Source organism: Osmerus mordax, chromosome 4 (genome assembly GCF_038355195.1).
Source record: "Osmerus mordax isolate fOsmMor3 chromosome 4, fOsmMor3.pri, whole genome shotgun sequence".
Lineage (NCBI taxonomy): Eukaryota > Metazoa > Chordata > Actinopteri > Osmeriformes > Osmeridae > Osmerus > Osmerus mordax.
This window is the reverse complement of record NC_090053.1, coordinates 16,610,316-16,631,863: the sequence shown is the minus strand read 5'-3', so window position 1 is coordinate 16,631,863 and position 21,548 is coordinate 16,610,316. Positions and strand designations below refer to the sequence as shown.

The following is a 21,548-nucleotide window of genomic DNA, read 5'->3' as shown; positions in this document are numbered from 1 at the left end:
GTTTGCTGATGATAAGGTATGGTCAGGGACCGCCTGCATCTTTTACGTGTCACCCACATCCGCCCAAAGCTCTCTGGGAAAGAGAGTCCACTCCCTAAATAATTCAAGCCTATTCTCCTATTCTCGCTGTTACAAACAAGATGCCGGCCGTCCATAAATTGCTCTTAGAAGATTCTTTGCAGGACAGTCCCCAGGTAAGGCCATGCTATGTTTGATACAGCCTGTGCTGTGAAGAGTTAAACGATAACGCAAAATATCATTGTCGTTCTTCGTAGTAGCCTGTTTACGCAGCACGACAGTGACAGCTCTAAATTGCTTGATGGTTGTGGGAATGTTGCGAGGTCTCAGGCTGTGTATCCTCATGGAAGTAGATCCCAAATAATAGCAATTGTTATCTAGTTACATGTCTACATCTCGTATGCATATTGCTCGAAAATGTGCTTTCCCCTTGGTTGGGTGACGTGATTCTCGCTTCCTACCGAAGCTCGACTGTTGACAAGAAAGTGGGCATTCTAACAAGAATCCGTTGTTTACTGCCAGTCAAAGTGTGTGTGTGTGTGTGTGTGTGTGTGTGTGTGTGTGTGTGAAACCTTACAGCAGATTACATCAACCTTACTTAGACGCAGTCCCCCTATTATTTGGTTTTAGATTGGGCCTATTTTATGGTCTGTAGTGGGAGGGGTTTGAATGTTCATTCTCCATTGGCCTTGACCAATAGTGGTCAATAAGACAACGTTTCAAGTCTGATACGACATAGATCTGTAGTCACGCAGCTCAAACGAAGCTTTTACTGTCAGAGCTACAAGTAAAATGCATTTTACTAAATAAATAAATAAGCATGCCATTTCTCACGAATCGTCTACGTTTTGTCTAGAATAACATTGCATTTGCAGTTGAGTATTCCAGTAGTATTTAACTGTAACAGACTACAGACACACACATTAAGCTCATTACACTGTAAAACTTAGTCAAATTAAATGTTATGTAGGCCACATAATAGGCTGGAGATATAGGCCTACTTTGCAATGTGCTTGTTAATTATCACCACTTTGGAATGTCAGTTTTATTGAACAATTAGGACATGAAGTCTAAAGCTTTGATTAAATTGCACTTTAAATTAAGGCACAGGTTTAGCTGAATTGGGATAGTAAATGAAAAAAAAAAGTGAATTGTGAACCATATTTTGTTGTACGTCATTTTATGTTAAATGTGTCGTGCACGATTGCTAGGTGTGTGATTCTATTCAGTACCGACACGTTTCCACACCCGTCTAAATACATATGCAAACCCTTACCTGTTTGTTTACCAGGCTTTTAAGGAGTCAAGACTGTGTCTGTGCAAACACCTGCTGTCTAATAAAGTCTGTCTGTCAGTGTGGGTTGTTGAATATTAGGTCTGCCAACAGCAAGGTTGCTAACCAGTTGTGTTGTGTGTGCCTGCCTCACTGTGTGCAGCCTTGTGTGCCTTTCTGCACATCCTCGTCTGTCTGTGAAACAGTCAACTCCCCGACTCACTTCCTGTTTGCTCCACAGACGCGCTCCTTGCTCAGTGTGTTTGAGGAGGATGCTGGGACTCTCACAGACTATACCAACCAGCTGCTGCAGTCCATGCAGAGGGTGTACGGAGCCCAGGTAACACACACATAATGCACACACACATACATGCACACGTCATGTACATCTTGATCACTCACTCACTCACACACACACACACACACATTATACACACCATACACACACACACACAAACAGTTTACCGATTACCGGTATGCTAGCTTTCTGGGGGTCTCAGGGAATAAGCTGATGAGTCCACTGACACAACATCCTCTCTTTGCCCCCCCCCCCCATCTGTCCCCCCCCCCCCCCCCTCTGCCCCACCCACTTCTTCCCCCCACACTGCTCCTCCCCCTTATTCCCCTTCTGCCCCCCCCCCCCCCCCCCCCCCTCCCTCTGCCCCCCATCATAGAGTGAGATGGGACTGGCCACCGAACAGCTTTCCAAGCAGCTCCTGGAATATGAGAAGAAAGTAAGTATCACAGAGATTGCAGACTTTATAAATCACTAGTTTTGAATGTGACTGCATAGAGTTGTATATACTGGATTGGTGTTGGGACTGCTTCAATGTATTATGAAGGATTTGATTTGCATATTGGACCATAAGTTTTCCAGATAACAGTTTACTTATATTTCAATATATTCATTTAGCAGACACTTTTATCCAAAGCAACCTACAAATATCACACATGTAAGTACAGCAGAAGATCAAGGATCAGAAGTGATAGTTCTAACAGTATTGTGGTCGTCAGAGTGAAGCAGTGGTCTGGCTGCCACCAGCCACATTGCCAAGGACACAAACATGACAAATTCTAGGAAGAAGTCTGTATTTCTACCTTCACAGCCCCAGTACTAACTAATATGTCCTGTAGGTGTGTTGGATTCTGGGGTTTTTTGTGCTTCAACCTAAAACTCCTCCTGTCTTCATCAGAACTTTGCTCTTGGAAAAGGTGACGAGGAGGTGATCAGTACACTACAGCATTTTGCCAAAACTGTGGGGGAGGTGAGAACTCTTTATATTCAGCGTTAATTATTAAATGTTGAGCGTGCAAGTATTTGTGTGTATCTGTTTGCATCCGAATGTGGATATGAATTTCACAGTGTATGTGGTGACAAAGAAAGTGAAAAGGGGAGCAGTGAAAATGTTGAAAAGAAAGAGTTCTCTGCCAGCCCTACAGTGTCAGGACTGTACAGGAATTAAGCTCAGGGATTGAGATTTGACCGAGGATCAAGAGGTCACAGGTTCAAAATTCTCCTCCGTATGTCACATTGCATAAAAGCGTCTGCTAAAGTAACAATACTGGGTCCAGCATGACATTAAACAGCGCAGTCACTGATCCTAGACCAGGGGTACTCAATTAGAAACCCAAAAGGTCCACTAACCAAATTTCCATTCAGTCCAGGGTCCGCAATAATTATGGTTTATTTTTCTGGCCTTTACCTGACCATAGCCGCGGGAACATAGGCTATTTTATCAGGGGGGTGCTGCTGGGGGGGCTTAATGTTGCGGGGCGGTAGGGACGGACTGGGAGTAAAAATAGGGCATGCACATTCTATGTTTGATGTGATGCTAGTTCGTGAGATCGCTAGGATACTTAATGCGAGCGCGCATAGCGCGCAATTGATAAAACCTTGTCTAGTGAAGGTGATGTCTTTTTGTCTCTTAATTTTTCAGCCCCACCCTTACGTTTCTTAGCCTGGTTTTCCATTGTTATTCTTCTCCCGGTGCTCCTTATGGCCAGTCCGCTACTGCGGGGCTGGGCTGTGCCGCGGTGGTGAATTTTCAAGTCATATCATTGGAAATTCTCGTGCTGTCAGGGGGTGCTACAGCACTCCTAGTTCCCACAGCCATGATAGTGACGTTTCACATTAGCTACCACTATTGACAAGGGCAACCGTCTCATTAAACACATCGGTTTTGTGCTCCCCACCGGCAGCACAAATGCATACTTGTCTGAAATTAGGTCATTTTGGAATACACTTTTCGCCGGGTTTAGAGCACGCCATGTTTTTCGCTAAGGAAGAAACAGGTACTGTTAGCAAATCGATTAGCCTGCATTGTTGCGAATGACACAGACTGTTTTGTAATATACGTGTCTAATATTTCTATAATAAAATAATATCGGTATTATAAGAATTATAACTAGAGACGGTACAATTTCTGGGGAAATTGTAGGGTGTGCTTGCTTGCACAGGGGTCCGTTTTTGAATGAAATTTTTACAACTGATTTATGTATATTTTATATGAAAATGCATACTTATTATTTATAAAGATTAAATAGATTTAACGGCATTTTTTTTTGCTGCTCATTTACAACTGAAAATACGAGTGAAGTGTAGAATGAAATAGATGTCTTCTCATTTCCCCTGCAAGAGGCAGCCTCATCGTTGAATCAAAACGAATAAATTTGGCAGACCGGTGTAAAAATGGACCTAATTCCCTTCTCGTGATATTTTCAGGCATGTAGCCTACTCATTGCATTCATTCATTAATAAAGAACCCCCTTTGAAGATTATTCTACGACGTTACCCGGCAGTAGAAGATGGAATCGCGATTCAGACAGTCCCATCTGCTAACTGAAAATATGCCCCCCAAAACGTAAATAAGCTTGACATTTATTTAGAGGAAAATCGCTCATTCATAAAAAGCTCACTGGTAGCGATCATTGTCAGTAACAACGCAAAATGCGATATAGCCCTGTGTGGAGAAGCTGCCCCGGTAAATTGTACTACTACGGTACAGTACTAGTAGACTACTGCTGTGTTCGTCTTGGTAGCGATTGCGTTGGTTGAATTGGATTTAACGTTCCGTTGTACGGTTTAGGCTGAAATTAATTATTTTCATGAACAGATTGGCAACGTTTAGGCTGTGGCAATGAAGTTCAGGTTAGTAGTTAGATAGACTTTTGATTTAAGTAAGGGGAGTGCCGAACATGTTCTGTCGCCGTTTGACTTCCTACAGCTGTGTAGATGTTTTTGTAGTGTCTCCTGTAGGCTACAGCATTGCAGTGAGCAACACTGGTTTGAAACCACAGGTAATGATAATTTCACCCACAAATCGTTTACTTGTAATGTTATGTCATAATAAATCCTACAACGAAAATGTATTTGTGAGGAATGTTTATTTTAAAGATTGAAAACAGATGCATCATAGACTACTGTAGTATGTGTTGCCCGGGCAACAGAGGCTAATGTCATGATGCTAAATGCTTCAGTGAAATAGTAGACTACCGTTTCCAAAAGTAGATGTGGGCCTACTTCCTTAATAATATCAGCTAATATTGTACATTACATTTCATAATTGTGTTTCACATCACAAAGTAAAATGAGTAAATAGTTATCACCCTGGCCTCTTTGCTTGTGGCGTTCCTGCAGCTGCCTTGCAGTAAAGCTATAGTTAGCCTAGCTATCCCCCAAGTTAACAGATGTGAAACGAATTTTCTGCTACAGGTAGTCACGCGTGTTTTCGTGACGTTAGTGACGTAGTGACGTTAGTAACGTCAGTGACTGTGGCTAGCAAATTAGCCACCGTTAGCTTCACTTTTCACCACAAAAACGCAATTTCTACTTAAACCATGCAACGGAACGTAAATAAAAATACAACCAACGCAATCGCTACCAAGACGAACCTTTTGACACCGCCGTTGTGTATGTAGTCCAAATATTGACTGATCCTTAGGGGGGCGAAAATAAATAATAAACTAGAAAAGGCTGTTCCTGCGAAACAGCAGTGAGAATGCTGAAAACCTGAATGGGGATAGCTGACCATGCTAAAAAAGCTGAAAATAGTGAAAATTTTGTAGAAAGTTATAAGATGAAGCTTCAAAGCAACCGAAAGGTATTTTTGAAAGGGGCTGGAGCAGCATTCCAACAATGATTTGAAAGGATTTACCATTACTTTTAAAGGGAGAATAATTTGCACAAAAACCTTAATATTTTAAAAAGTATAAAAGTGAGAAATGAGAAAATACCCGCAAGCTGAAATGAATTTCAAAAATGTGTGAGTCACACAAAAGAGGCAGTGTGGAAGCTGAACTGCATCATCTTAACAAAGCTAAGAGCTAAAATAGCCTACAATGTGGGAGAAGCTGAACTGTTAAACAGAAGAAGTAGGCTAGCTAGTCGTAACAAGAATATTATCGTTTTAACAGATTAAATTATAGTTGGGATAGTATTAGCAGTAGCAGATGTAGCCTATGCGTTTAATCGGCTTTCTTAGTTGGATTCAATGTGTTGATGGAATGAAACATACAGCAGTAGGGCCGATACAGGAAGACACGGCGACACTTTGTTGCAGAAGGATGATGGTGCAAGTTTTGTCCGTGGAGCATACAACGATTAATAAAAAAGAATCATGTAGACGTGTTTATTGAGTAATCGCATAACTAATTACACATGTAAACGGAGTAATCGTATTATTGGCATAAACCGACAATTGCTAGTAATCGTGTTTCTCATGGTCAAGTAAACGTACCAATCACCTGTGTGAGAGACTGAGTGGTGCGTGTCTGTCGTTACGGTGATGGTGCAGCTATGATTGCTAACGCGCTGAGGGCAGAGAATAAGAGAAATGTAGCTAGAATCCACACCTCAAACAAGATAACCTAGACGCAAAACTGTACGTCCAATCCAAAATATAAGGATATTTTCCGAGACCCAAGACTCTGCCGAAACCAGAGATATTCTTTATATGTCTGTGCAGTCAGAAATACGACTCTACCTGCAGTTTCAAAAACGTGTTCCTTTTGATTTCCTGGTGCTTGTTTGTTTGGTTGCCACGGTGATGGCGCAGCTGTGATAGCTAACGAGCTAGGCAGAGAGAAAAACGAACATTTACCTAGCATCCACACCTCAAACAAGTTGACCTAGACGCAAAACTATACGTCCAATCCAAAATATAAGGATATTTTCCGAGACCCAAGACTCTGCCGAAACCAGAGATGTCCTTTATATGTCTGTGCGGTCAGAAATACGACTATATCGGCAGTTTCAAAATCTTGTTCCTTCTTGCTTTCTCTGACTGATTTTACTCACCTCTCCATTGAAGTTAGTGAGAGAATTTGAAAGGCTGCTCTCGCTTCAAGGCTCATAGCTGAAAATCTGTAAATGTGAGCTCTTTAGTAGTTACATTGGCTGAAAGAGGACAATTTTTCCAACATTTTAAGGTATAACTTGTTTCTGTAAGTTAAACTATATGAACGTTAGAGGAATTTGTTTGACAAATTAGTTGAATATCAGAAAAAGAGCAGCCAGCAGAGTGTGCCACCCTGCTTGCTGCTCATTCATAAAAAACAAGAAGGAGCAAACATTTAAATGTATTTCAAACTGTCATAATTCAAAATTGGCTGAATATTTGAAAAAGCTGAATCATTTGGGAATAGCTGAATGTCTTGTGAACATTTTAAAGGTTGAATGGGGTCTCTAGCTGAAAGTATGCTGAAGTAGTTACGTTTGAAAGAGGAGGAAGCTTTTTAATGATTTGAAAGGATTTACCATTACTTTTAATGGGAGAATAATTTGCACAAAAACCTTAATGTCTTAAAAAGTATAAAAGTGAGAAATACCAAAAGTCATAGCCAACATCTCCTGAAGGAGCTGAACGTTTTGATACATAAATTGTAGGAATCGGTGAAAGTATGCAGAACTAGTTAAAGGCCAAAAAACGGCGGAAGAACTAAGAAGTTGATATAATAATAATAATAATAATAATAAAGAGAAACAGGAAAACAATACAATAAATAAATAAATATATATGTGAGAGAACAAAGGTTGTGCTCTCGCCGAAGGCTTGAGCACACCCAACTAGAGAGGATACAATTTCTGGGGAAATTGTAGGGTGTGCTTGCTTGCGTCGGTTGCACAGGGGTCCGTTTTTGAATGACATTTTTACAACTGATATTTCTGTATATTTTATATAAAAATGCATACTTATTATTTACAAAGATTACATAGATTTAAAAGCATTTTTTTTTTGCTGCTCATTTACAACTGAAAATACGAGTGAAGTGTAGAATGAAATAGATGTCTTCTCATTTCCCCTGCAAGAGGCAGCCTCATCGTTGAATCAAAACGAATAAATTTGGCAGACCGGTGTAAAAATTTACCTAATCTCTATGACTTAAACGTCCTTTTAAGTTTTTCCCTTCTCCTGATATTTTCAGGCATTTAGCCTACTCATTGCATTCATTCATGAAAAAAGAACCCGCTTTGAAGATTATTCTACGACGTTACCGGCAGTAGAAGATGGAATCGCGATTAAAACAGTACCATCTGCTAACTGAAAATATGCCCCCCAAAACGTAAATAAGCTTGACATTTATTTAGTGGAAAATCGCTCATTCATAAAAAGCTCACTGGTAGCAATCATTGTCAGTAACAACGCAAAATGCGACATAGCCCTGTGTGGAGAAGCTGCCCCGGTAAATTGTACTACTACGGTACAGTAGTAGACTACTGCTGTGTTCGTCTTGGTAGCGTTGCGTTGGTTGAATTGGATTTAACGTTCCGTTGTACGGTTTAGGCTGAAATTAATTATTTTCATGAACAGATTGACAACGTTTAGGCTGTGGCAATGAAGTTCAGGTTAGTAGTTAGATAGACTTTTGATTTAAGTAAGGGGAGTGCCGAACATTTTCTGTCGCCGTTTGACTTCCTAAACAGCTGTGTACAGTACTGTAGCTAGATGTTTTTGTAGTGTGTCTCGCGTAAGCTACAGCGTTGCAGTGAGCTACACTGGTTTGAAACCACAGGTAATGGTAATTTCACCAACAAATCGTTTACTAATGTCAGAATAAATCCTACAACGAAAATTTATATGTGAGGAATGTTTATTTTAACGATTGAAAACAGATACATCATAGACCACTGTAGTATGTGTTGCCCGGGCAACACAGACTAATGTCATGATGCTAATATTTCAGTGAAATAGTAGACTACTGTTTCCGAAAGTAGATGTACTTCCTTAATAATATCAGCTTATATTGTACATTACACATCACAATTGTGTGTCATATCACAAAGTAAAATGAGTAAATATTTATCACCCTGGCCTCTTTGCTTGTGGCGTTTCTGCAGATCGTGTTCATTAAGGGGTTTAACAATGTTTCTGAATGTTAGTGTTGCTTTAACCTTTTTACAAATTCAAATATCTGTGTAATCACCAAGGGACCTTTCTTCTTTTAAACCTGTAGCACCCTTAGAGTGCCTTGCCAATAAAGGGCACACTATAAATAACATGCAGTATTATTATTTGTGTTATTATTAAGGGTCAGCCAGTCAAAGATAATGGCTGACATAAACAGGAAATGTATGTGGTACTTCAGGTTATTGTAGTTTTCTTTATGATGTCCTAATGCAGAGCCATGACTGAACATCTCATGTGTTCTCCCTCCTTCACAGCTAAATGCTTTGCACTCTGAGCTGGCCACACAGATGGCAGACAAGATGGTGTTTCCCATGATTCAGTTCAGGGAAAAGGACCTCACAGGTAAAAACATCTGTTCATCACAGACAACATAGCTGGTGACGTAGCTTTGCCGCTCTTCTGTGTGGCTGTGGTGAGTGATCATGTTTGGTGTCTGTTATGTAAATCTTTTGAATCTCTGACCTTTTGAATTTGACATTTTCAGAGATAAGCACACTGAGAGAGATATTTGGCATTGCCACTGATGGTATGTAGAAAGCGACAAAACAATTTAATTTCACTTTGAGTTTATTCAATTCGCAAACAGTGTTCAAATTGTCTTCTCGATGTGTCTCCGTGTCTCCGTGGCCAGAGCATGAAGCAGCTATGGTCAGGTACAGCAGACTGCCCAAGAAGAAGGAGAATGAGAGGGTAAGGAGGGAGGGCAATTGAGTACTTTCTAGACTGCATTGGTCAACAGTTTTCTTATTGATTGAAACATATAACAAACTGATACCACATTAATGCACTGTAAATGCTGGGAGAGTGCTCTTTAAGGATGGCACTTAACTCAACAGCCCAGGAACAACCTGGTCACACATGTCTGACAAAGAGCGGTTTTCAGTAGAGTGTGTGTGTGTGTGTGTGTGGGGGTGTGTGTGAGTGTGTGAGTATGGTATGCGTGTGGATCACTAACCCTCTCTGGTCCTCCAGGTGAAGTCAGAGTTAGTGGGAGACGTGGCCTACACTCGCAGGAAGCAGCACCAAGCGTCCATGCAGTATTACTGCGCCCTCAATGCCCTGCAGTACCGCAAGAGAGTGGCCATGCTGGAGCCCATGCTGGGATACACACAGGCCCAGGTGCTTCTACCATGCATACACTTCACTGCACACATAGCCTTACCACTCTGCAAAAACCCCAGTATATACAGGACCCCCCCCCCCCCCCCACACACACACACTGTGCTTTCATAGTCAGTAGGTTATGGTTCTGGATTCTTCCTGGAAAAGAAAGATCGCTGAATTTGGTCCTGTTCCTTCTCTCTCAGATCAACTTCTTCAAGAAAGGCATTGATCTGGTCTCCAAGAAAATGGACACTTTCCTAGCCTCAGTATCTACCATGACACAAAGGTATGGAGATTTGTCCCCAACATTTTTATGGAAATATTTTTTTTTTGGTACAATGGCACATTACAATGGCCCCTTAACTGTCCTTAACTTCTTAACTTCCTTCTGTATGTGTTTGTGTGTGTGTGTGTCTGTTAGCATCCAGGGCCAGCTGGATTCCGAGGCAGAGGCCATGCGTGCGTCCCAGCGAGAGCTGCTGTCTGTGGAGGACACAGTCTACATGCCCGACCGCGACCCTGAGCCGGTCAACCGCACGCTCATACAGAGGGCCGGCTACCTCAACATCAGGAAGTAAGCAGAACCTTGACAACACGCAGACATATACCGTATTTTACGGAAAATAAGCCGCATCGTGTATAAGCCGCACCCCCCCCCAGAATGAGGACTTTGAGTTTGTAAATCGGAGTACAAGCTGCACTGTAATATAAGCTGCACTTTCACTTTCACTACGAATCATTCCTCTTTCAAGTAATAAGCCCCCGTTCAAGTGTTGAGCATTAAATTAGCTGCACGGTCTCGGTCTGTAGAGATCTTGAGACAAAGCCACTTTTTTGTTCTAAAACCGGACTATAGACAAGTTTACGCGCCAAATCCCAGGGGGCCGCCATAACTCTACACAAATGCATTTCATTTCCGCCGGAAGTGGTTTGCAAAGCGTCTGCCGGTGTAAACACAGCGATGTTGATGCTAGCTTGCGATCACGGTTCTACTACTTTGACATACTTGTCGTTTGACATTTACTACTGGATAAGTTGCCAACGTCGTCGCCATACTTTTAAGTACATTTTAGAGTAGATTTATAGTTATAAAGCTTTTGCCAGTCCATCATTTTGTAGCTTTTAACATGGAGCAAAGGCAATGTCAGAAGATGACTTTAGTCGGTGATTCATTAGAACATTTGTTGTTTAGCTCTTCAATCTCTCAGCAAAATGTAGGCTAATTATTTGGCTAAAGGATGCCACACGTATCAGACAGAAGTTGTTCTATAAATTTGTAGCCCCACATTAAAAACATTTATAGTCGGTTGACTGATCGCATTGTTGTACCCAGTCAAAGGAATAAACACACAGGAACATCATGAACATTCAATGGTCTTGCCAATTATCCTGGAAAAACATGTAGCATAATGTTCTTTATTTATTGCCAGGACACGGTCCAAGTAGCCTTGGTATACATAACATTGAAAGCTAATTCTTTTGGAATTTCTAGGCTATTGATGTTACATGTTGATGTTCAGCCTATTCAATTTAACAACTTCAGAAGGACAAGACAGGCAGTACACTGTTATCCTTATTTAAGTGGCTTGTCACTGCCTGAAGTGCCTACTTATCTATCTATTCTTCCTATGAACCCGGTTATGGCTGCTTTAAACAAGCACCGGTTGACTACACACCTCATGCCGGGCTTTTACAGATGTGTGTATTGGCACTTTGAAAGGTTTGAATTATTATATCCACATATAAATGTATAATTATTAAATCCACTGCAACAATAGGACAAAGGAACACCAACAAAATGTGAATAGCCTACAAACAATAAGCATACTACTGTAGTATAACTGTAACAGGGAGTCAGATGGCTGAGCGGTGAGGGAATCGGGCTAGTAATCCGAAGGTTGCCAGTTCGATTCCCGGTCATGCCAACTGACGTTGTGTCCTTGGGCAAGGCACTTCACCCTACTTGCCTCGGGGGAATGTCCCTGTACTTACTGTAAGTCGCTCTGGATAAGAGCGTCTGCTAAATGACTAAATGTAAATGTAAACAGGCTAGAGGCGATTCTAGGTTTTAAAACTGGTGGTCGTAGCACCCTATCTAACCACTCGTTCAGGTGCTTTCTCGAGTGTTTGCAACCAACTACCGCACACGTCGTTCCCGAACCACTTTTCTTCATGTTGTAAATTGTATATCCTCTTTGTCACTGCGATATCAGTGCTTTGTCGGCACAACGGAGGTAGCTAGCAAAACAAACCCAGCCCGCCAGAACGGAAGTGAATTGCATCGAAGGGAGGAGTTTAGGAAGTAGAGCGGAAACGGCTCATAAACTTGTCTGTAAGCCGCTTCGAAATATTAGCCGCACAAGCACAAGAAAACTGTAAAATCGGGGTACAAGCCGCGGCTTTTCCGTAAAATACGGTATACATATGTACAGACAGACACATACGCACACTGCCGATCAAATCTACGCCTTTGCTTTTGTAATTTTCCTGTCTTTCGACCCTGACGAGAAGTTTCAGATTTGCTCTCTTTCAATTTCCGCCACTGACATATTCTTATTTCAGTCACTTATACTTTCAAAACAGGTCATGGCTTATCTTTGAAACGTGATGAACTGAAGATAGGAATTTGAGTGACGGAAGTAATTCAGTGTTAACATTACAGTTTAAAAACACTAGATGGAAAAACAAACAAATATCTGTTAGGTAACCCGTTCCAGATGGGCAATTGAATGTGTCGACAGTTTGTTGAGATGGTTACTGTCAGCTTGTGTTTCTGTGTGGATGCATGAGGAGAGCACGCCCCTTGACAGCTGGGGTTAGAATATCTGCGCCCTTGACACTGTGATTTAGTAAAATGCCAGAGCTGTCAGATGTCTTTTCATCTTTCTAGAAGCAATCTTTCCATTTGTCTTTTATCAAATATCTGAAACACACAGGGAAGACAATTTCAGCAGAATGCCATTCATTTGAATACCTTCCCTTCAAGTGCTTGTCAAAGTCATCAGCAGCCATTTTGTTCTCTCTTTGGTGGTATGAGTCACAACAACTCCTACATGAAGGCCATGAACACAATCATCTTCTTGATTGAGGAGAAGCCTACTGCAGTGCAGAAGGAAATGACTTGGCCGAGTCATGAACACTTTCATTTACAGTTCACACTAACTTTTAGTTCCTTTCGCTCCACAGCAAAACGGGCCTTGTTACCACAGCCTGGGATCGGCTGTATTTCTTTACCCAAGGAGGGAATCTCATGTGCCAGCCACGAGGAGCGGTGGCAGGGGGTATGATCCTGGACCTGGATAACAGCTCAGTCATGGCTGTGGAGTGCGAGGACAGACGATACTGTTTTCAAATCACCTCACCCACTGGTAAAACGTACGCCCCTCCCACCTTTTATCTCTGTAAAGATACTTGAGGCCGGCATGCACGTTTAGGAGCCAAAGATGTCTTCTCGCTATTCCTTGTGTTTGATTAATTAACTTTTTTTTGTCGTATTCGCTCCAGATCAATGATTCTACAAGCAGAGAGCAAGAGGGAATATGAGGAAGTACGTATCATACCTGACATTAAGTTTGATATCTGGCGTCAATCCAATCATTTCAACTCCCACATTTCCATTCGATGTTCCCATTTTGTCACCAAGGACACAGGAGATGTGCTTTTCAGCTCTTGCAGCTTCTCATCACTTGCCACACAAATCGGCCTCATGTAGACCTGTGTTAAAAGGCTTTACTGGAACAACATTCATGCAACAAGGGATGAGCCATTGTAAATCTAACGTGTGTGTGTGTCCTCCACAGTGGATCTGCACTCTAAACAACATCTCCAGACAGATCTACCTCACTGACAACCCTGAGGTAGATTCACTGGACTTGCTTTCTTTCTTACTTTTGTTCTTTCGTTTCTTTCTTGTAGCACCTTCTCTCTCCATACTACTCTTTAACCCCCCCACACCCTCTGATATGCCTTTTGTCCCTTTGTCCTCCCTCCACAGCCATCTCCAACACCCATACAGACACTTTCCCACAGTGGGGTTTTTATCATACAGCAGTTATCACGAGTTGATCAAAAGTCTTGAGTTTTAAACACCAGAGCAACTCTGAGCACCAGAAGCCTGGCCGCGTTGCAATGATGCCTTCGCTGAGCCGGACGCAAACAGGCTGTCTGAAGGTTCGGCCAGACTGTGTCAGGCCTTGTGTAGAACCACCGCTTGTCTGCTGAAGGACTTTACACATCTGAAATTGAAGTGGTTCCAGCTTTTATTGCCCAGACAGCATCTTATCTTATTGCACTGAGAGTGCCTCCTTACTAGTTCCACCCTCTTCATTCTTCAATGATTGACTTTAAGGGTGTGTGTGTGTGTGTGTTCCACCCTCTTCATTCTTCAATGATTGACTTTAAGGGTGTGTGTGTGTGTGTATATGTGGTCTTGTTTAACTACCCTTGGAGGACAAATATAAACTAAGAAGAAAACATTTGGGGACATTTTCATGGTGTGAGTGTGTGTGGGTTAAGAAGAGAGATAGAAAGCATGGAAGTGTTTACGAAAGCAATAGAACGTGTGTATGTGTGTTTAAGAAAAAGATTGAAAGTATTTCTGTGTGTGAGTGTTGAAAAAAAGAGGGTGTGTGTGTGTGTGTCTACAGGAGTGTTTGGTTAACTTATTTGTGTATAAACAAATACACTGCATGTGGACTATGAACCGTCTTTGTATCTCTGTTGTTCGTCTCTATTGCTTTTTTTAAATTAATAATTCATCAATAACATTAATAATTCGCTTGCCTTCTTTAAACTTGATCAATTTATTTTTTATGGCAATGCTGGTTATTATGGCCAACACACACTAACTAAAGCAGTTCCTCCAATGTTAGTTTACCTATTTCTGAAAGACCTTTGCCCTCTGGTGGCTACATTAGGAATTGACAGGGAGTAAATGTCAACACTGTCATAACAGCTATTGCACCTTGCCTCCCTTGCTAGGCAGTGGCCATAAGACTGAACCAGACAGCCATCCAGGCCGTCACCCCCATCACCAGCTTTGAGAAGAGACAGGAAGGCTCTCCCAACCCAGACAGGTTAGACTGGAGAGGAGGACATCCTTCTATCTTGGCTGGCAGACTTCCTTCTTAGATAGTGTGATTGTTCTATTTCTTTCTTTCCACTGTCTCACCTCTCCTTCTCTATCTCTATCACTCTCACTCTTTCCCTTCCATGCCCTCCTCATATACCTTTCCCCCTCCCTCCCTCCCTCCCTCCCTACAGAGCTAAGCCTGGTGGGGTGCAGTCCTCCAGCAGTGCGTCCCAGAAGCCCCCTGGGGGTGCTGAACCGGAGGACCTCATCGCCCCGGGAACACCCATCCAGTTTGACATCATGCTGCCGGCCTCTGAGTTCCTGGACCAGAATAGGGCTGGGGGCAGGTACTGCAGCTGGGGGGTACTGGAGCTAGGAGGAGGGGAGGGGGGAGGTGGGGTACTGGAACAGGGAAGAGGTGGAGGTCAAGGGGCTGGTATAATATGGCATTATCTCAAAACTCCCCATAAAGTATCGATGAAAATGAACACATTTTCAGTCCACTGTCTGCCTCCAGAAAACTCAGCAGGGATACATTGTGTGTGTGTGTGTGCGCGCGTGTGTGTGTCCTTCACAGGCGCACAAACCCTTTTGGCGAAACAGATGACGAATGCTCCTCAGAAAGCGATGGTGAGGGTTTTGCTTAAGAGTTCAGTCAAAATGATTCAACACTGATGTCATCTCTGTTTCATCCTTCAGTACATGTCCTGTGGTGTTCAACCATTGTGTGTGTGTGTGTGTGTGTAGACTCCTTGCTACAGCAGGTATTTGCCGTGCGCTTCTTGGGCTCCATGGCAGTGCGATCGGGCCACAACCAGGAAGTGATCTATGAGGCCATGAGGCAGGTGCTGGCTGCACGGGCCATCCACAACATCTTCAAAACCACAGAGTCCCACCTCATGGTCACCAGTAGCTGCCTCAGGTCAGACACCCCACATGGGGACAGAACATGGCCATTGGTTTATCCACGAACCCCAATCTAGAAAAGAACCAGATGAACAGTAGTTACATCATGGTGTGATGTCTTAGATTTTGGGAATGATGCTAGAAGGTGGACTAACATTTTGTTTTTTCATGACAGGTTAATTGACCCTCAAACACAGGTCACACGAATAAGTGTAAGTCTGGTAAACGTTCTGCTCTTTTCATTTGTATCACAATACAACATATCCAAAAAACAATGTCTTGGAACTTTTCACATCCAGTTCTCTACCAATGAGATGCTATCAGAGTCAGGGATCTGGCCTATCCAGACAAACTCAAGTTTCAAGTTTATTTGAACCATTTGTAACAAGTTTTCGTACACTGGAATGATTTGGTCCTGCTCCACTTGACCGTTTCCTAGAAGCACATCTAAACCTAGAAGAGATACAGTTAGGTCCATAAGTATTTGGACATTGACACAATTTTCATCATTTTGGCTCTGTATACCACCACAATGGATTTGAAATGAAACAATCAAGATGTGCTTTAAGTGCAGACTTTCAGCTTTAATTTCAGGGTATTTACATCCAAATCAGGTGAACGGTGTAGGAATTACAACACTTTTTATATGTGCCCCCCCCCCCCCCCCCCTAAAGGGACCAAAAGTAATTGGAAAATTGGCTGCTCAGCTGTTCCATGGCCTGGTGTATGTTATTCTCTCATAAAGGGAGTTCGTTATTTAATTGACAAGGAGCAGATAAAAGGTCTAGAGTTCATTTCAAGTATGGTATTTGTGTTTGGAATCTGTTGCTGTCAACTCTCAATATGAAGTCCAAAGAGCTGTCACCATCAGTGAAGCAAGCCATCATTAGGCTGAAAAATCAAAACAAACCTATCAGAGAGATAGCAAAAACATTAGGTGTGGCCAAATCAACTGTTTGGTACATTCTTAAAAAGAAAGAACGCACTGGTGAGCTCAGTAACACCAAAAGATCCGGAAGACCACGGAAAACAACTGTGGTGGATGACAGAAGAATTCTTTCCCTGGTGAAGAAAAACCCCTTCACAACAGTTGGCCAGATCAAGAACACTCTCCAGGAGGTAGGCGTATCTGTGTCAAAGTCAACAATTAAGAGAAGACTTCACCAGAGTAAATACAGAGGGTTCACCACAAGATGTAAACCATTGGTGAGTCTCAAAAACAGGAAGACCAGATTAGAGTTTGCCAAAAAACATCTAAAAGAGCCTGTACAGTTCTGGAACAACATCCTATGGACAGATGAGACCAAGATCAACTAGTACCAGAATGATGGGAAGAGAAGAGTATGGAGAAGGGAAGGAACTGCTCATGATCCAAAGCATACCACCTCATCAGTGAAGCATGGTGGAGGTAGTGTTATGGCGTGGGCATGTATGGCTGCCAATGGAACTGGTTCCCTTGTATTTATCGATGATGTGACTGCTGACAAAAGCAGTAGGATGAATTCTGAAGTGTTTCGGGCAATATTATCTGCTCAGATTCAGCCAAATGCTTCCGAACTCATAGGACGGCGCTTCACAGTGCAGATGGACAATGACCCGAAGCATACTGCGAAAGCAACCAAAGAGTTTTTTAAGGCAAAGAAGTGTAATGTTCTGCAATGGCCAAGTCAATCACCTGACCTAAATCCAATTGAGCATGCATTTCACTTGCTAAAGACAAAACTGAAGGGAAAATGCCCCAAGACAAGCAGGAACTGAAGACAGTTGCAGTAGAGGCCTGGCAGAGCATCACCAGGGACGAAACCCAGCATCTGGTGATGTCTATAGATGTCTCTATAAGGGAGTCAGATGGCTGAGCGGTTAGGGAACCGGGCTATTAATCAGAAGGTTGCCGGTTCGATCCCCGGCAGTGCATAATGACGTTGTGTCCTTGGGCAAGGCACTTCACCCTACTTGCCTCGGGGGGAATGTCCCTGTACTTACTGTAAGTCGCTCTGGATAAGAGCGTCTGCTAAATGACTAAATGTAAATGTAATGTCTATGGGTTCCAGACTTCAGGCTGTCATTGACTGCAAAGGATTTGCAACCAAGTATTAAAAGTGACAATTAGATTTATGATTATGTTAGTTTGTCCAATTATTTTTGGTCCCTTAAAAAGGGGGGGGGTGGCACATATAAAATGTGTTGTAATTCCTACACCGTTCACCTGATTTGGATGTAAATACCCTGAAATTAAAGCTGAAAGTCTGCACTTAAAGCACATCTTGATTGTTTCATTTCAAATCCATTGTGGTGGTATACAGAGCCAAAATGATGAAAATTGTGTCAATGTCCAAATACTTATGGACCTAACTTTAAGTCCTAATCCTAGATGAGCTACTGGCCTCATAGTATCCACAATATAGCCAATGTAAACCCAGTGTGTGTGGTGTGCCCAGTTCCAGCTGCAGGACGTCAGCGTGTTTGCAGCCCACCAGGAGAACGGACGGCTCATGGGCTTCGTGGTGGAGGGGCGTGACTGGAGCGAGGGGGAGGAGGAGGGCCAGGCCTCCTTCAGCTCCTTCATCTTTGAGAGTAACACCGAGGGAGAGAAGGTACCTTCCCTGTCCCTTGTCATCATGTCCTGAACACGTTGGGTAGTGATGACACATATTTTATAACCCCCAAAAATACGACTTATGGAACAATGACTTTATATTTCTCGATTCACAGATATGCTACACGATAAGTCTGGGGAAGGATATCATAGAGGCCAAAAAGGTAAATATGATATCTAAGAAAACATGCTTGCATAAGACATACATTTACCATCACGTAGTAAATCAACAGCTTGTCATTCCTGGTCAAGTGTCTTTGTGCCTTTTGTAGCAAGTACAGGTAGGCCTGCAGGTACACTTGAATTTGTTGGTGCTGCTCCTCTTGACAGTGCCTAGCGGTCTATCAAAACCTAGAATAAATGATCTAACCCTATGCTTGTGAACCTGTCTCCTTCTGGCACTAGGACCCAGCCGCCCTGGCCCAGCTGATGAAGTCGATGCCCCTGACCAACGATGGCAAGTTCCTCCTTCTGGATGCAGAGACTGGAGACACGGCAGCCGAGGCAAGCCAGGAGGACCTGGAGTCTGAGGCCTAGCCCTGCCACCCAGGACCAGAACCCAGGGCTGTGGGGAAAGGTGTCTCTTCTCCACTCTTAACCTCAGACTATGGTCTGGTTCCTGGCACCCAGATTGAGTTTTTCAGAAGCATGTTTTATGACTCCTTCCATGAATATGCTTACTTACGTCAAAGAAGGCTTAACTTGGTGCACTGTGTCCTTATCATGACCAGTAGTGAGGTACTTAAAAAAAGGGACACCCAGTAGGTACTGTACATTCTTTTCCATTCTCTTGTTCGAACTAAGATACAGTAATGGTTTACCTGTGGACTGTTGAATCGTCAAAACTAATAGTCATACATTTCATTATTTTTACTTCAGTGTTAGGCTACCATTTGTTTCTTTTATGATTTATTCTCAAGTATGGTTGAGATACATTTTACCTGTAGGTCTTTACATAATTTAAAATACATATTCTTAGTTTTGTTCATCATTCCTGTAGGACAACGTTGCACTTCCAGGGTTCCTAGCTATGTAATCCAAACTTTGCTGTCTTTAGAATGCACTAACTTCAGCTATAGTACGGCTGTATTGTGTGGAAATACAGACAAATATACTTTGTCTAAATTAAGTCATAGTTAGGTGTGTTCTTTTGACTTAATACTTACATTCCTTATGTCGGGTGTGATTTATGGAACTGTAAATAACGAAGCTTATTGTCTTTTACCCATGGGAATGGTTGGGACAGGATGCAACCTTTCTGAAGCGATGTGTGCATGTGAAGGACTCCGAAGAAGCCAAGAAGAAATTCACATGTGAAAATATTGTTTCTTAAAGATTGTCGTTAGGAAAGTATATAAAAAATACCCTCCATAGCTAGTTTGACTCTTCCTGATTGATTATAGGAATGATAGACATTTGATTTATTTCCAATAGAAGCCTTTGGAAATACTTTACCACATAAACGTGTCTTTAAGATGTTGAGACAGATAGCTCAAAGTCATATCTGATTCGGATCTGATAACTATGCTAGAAGTGACACAGAGCATGATAATGTTGTACCGTGCTCTGCAGAGATCCCGTCATGCCCAGTCGGTGAGAACTGAACTGAAACGGAGACAAACAACGACCCTTGAAACGATTCCATAAATTGCATGTAAATAGACAGAAAGATTGTTGAGGATTTAATGAACCTATTTACTATCCTTACGCCAGTAGAATAATTGATTCAACAATTACCGAAGGGCAGAAATCTCTGGAGTGGTGACTCTTATACGTCTCCCTCTCAGAGCTGACAACCTGCAGTCATAACAGTTCCAATGGTGGCCACTTGAGGTCACTACTAGTTTAATGTTTTTGTACAGTGTACTGGTAATACAGGTGAAAGCCATTGACTTAGCGTTGAACGTGAGGTTATTTTGTGCTGACCAGTGTGTGCTTGCCTGCTTGCTTTGGCCCTTGTTAAACAGCTGTGACATGGTTTCAAGTTAACTGTAGCATGTTCTCCGAATGTGTGTTATTTTGTCTTGGAAGGCCTCTCCATTGTGAAGGTCAATGGAGGTGGATTATCAATGACACTACATATTGTGATTCAAGGATGTGTACCGTTCAATGGTGAAAAACAGATTTCATTTGTAAACGATTTCTCTCCTTTTGCCGGACCCTTGGACTAACAGATCTGAGTCATCAAATGAGCTCATTCCCCTCCTCCTCTTCCATCCCTCCCTCCCTCCAACCTCCACCACACCTCCCATCCCATCCTCCCACTTCCAACACCCCCCTCCCATTCCCCCACCACGACTTCCTCGCCCCATCTCCTCCTCCTCCCCCCATCCCCTCAAGGGCTCCCTCTTTGCAGTTTAGTGAAGACACATTCCTTACACGGTTTACTATGTCTTAAAGAAGGTACAGAGATTCTCACAATAACAGATTCATATTCTACTTTCGGATTCAGTTTCTCAGTAAAATGCACTGTCAGGACTATTGTGTTATCGGACGGGTGCATGGCAAGTATCGCTACTCATTTTACAACGTCTGTTTGGAAATCCCCTTGGTTGTATTTGACAGTGTCCAGCTACTATAAAGGCTTTGCACTCATTGTTTGACCTATATAGTTTTCTAAATAAAACATTAACATGCATTATTTAATAATAATGAGACATTGTCCTTAATTTTCTTTTCAGATTTTTTATTTACACAAAGTTACATGTTTTATTTAATAAATGGGCATAGGATGGGAATACTTCATGACGATGCACAGACAGGCACACTTCAGGTGTGGAATAACGTTACATTTGGCAACATCATTTGTAAAACAGGATGTTACAAGTACCCTTTTACAGGTTACAGCACTGCAGCAGGTATCAATGCATATGTTTAAACAACACTATCGCAAACTTTGTTGTTTATTTTCTATTGTCGTTCGACTAAACACTATTTACATCAGAATGGGTATAGAGTCAGGTTTGGACTCGCTATGGCATCAAGACAGATGGTGTAGATGATCGATCTCTCTCTCTCTCTCTCTCTCTCTCTCTCTCTCTCTCTCTCTCTCTCTCTCTCTCTCTCTCTCTCTCTCTCTCTCTCTCTCTCTCTCTCTCTCTCTCTCTCTCTCTCTCTCTCTCTCTCTCTCTCTCTCTCTCTCTCTCTCTCTCTCTCTCTCTCTCTCTCTCTCTC

At 42.4% G+C, this 21,548-nt stretch overlaps 1 protein-coding gene across 2 annotated transcripts; it reads left to right on the top strand.

Annotated features, from left to right (window-relative positions):
* Window positions 1-64: 64 nt before the first annotated feature.
* appl2 (adaptor protein, phosphotyrosine interaction, PH domain and leucine zipper containing 2) lies at window positions 65-21,008 on the top strand. Of its 2 annotated transcripts, XM_067235282.1 has the most exons (21): window positions 65-194; window positions 1,533-1,631; window positions 1,966-2,025; window positions 2,485-2,556; window positions 8,952-9,039; window positions 9,182-9,223; window positions 9,329-9,387; window positions 9,670-9,816; window positions 10,005-10,087; window positions 10,223-10,375; window positions 12,988-13,176; window positions 13,306-13,348; window positions 13,602-13,658; window positions 14,782-14,876; window positions 15,064-15,219; window positions 15,450-15,502; window positions 15,620-15,794; window positions 15,954-15,990; window positions 18,217-18,372; window positions 18,491-18,538; window positions 18,780-21,008. In XM_067235282.1, exons 1-21 carry the CDS (start codon window positions 141-143, stop codon window positions 18,909-18,911), a joined length of 1,998 nt encoding a protein of 665 aa, XP_067091383.1. In that variant the 5' UTR covers window positions 65-140; the 3' UTR covers window positions 18,912-21,008. The 2 variants fall into 2 exon arrangements, 1 of the variants encoding a protein (XP_067091383.1); XR_010876595.1 differs by lacking the exons at window positions 18,491-18,538; window positions 18,780-21,008 and having other exon boundaries at window positions 15,954-16,245; window positions 18,138-18,232.
* The last annotated feature ends 540 nt before the right edge of the window (window positions 21,009-21,548 follow it).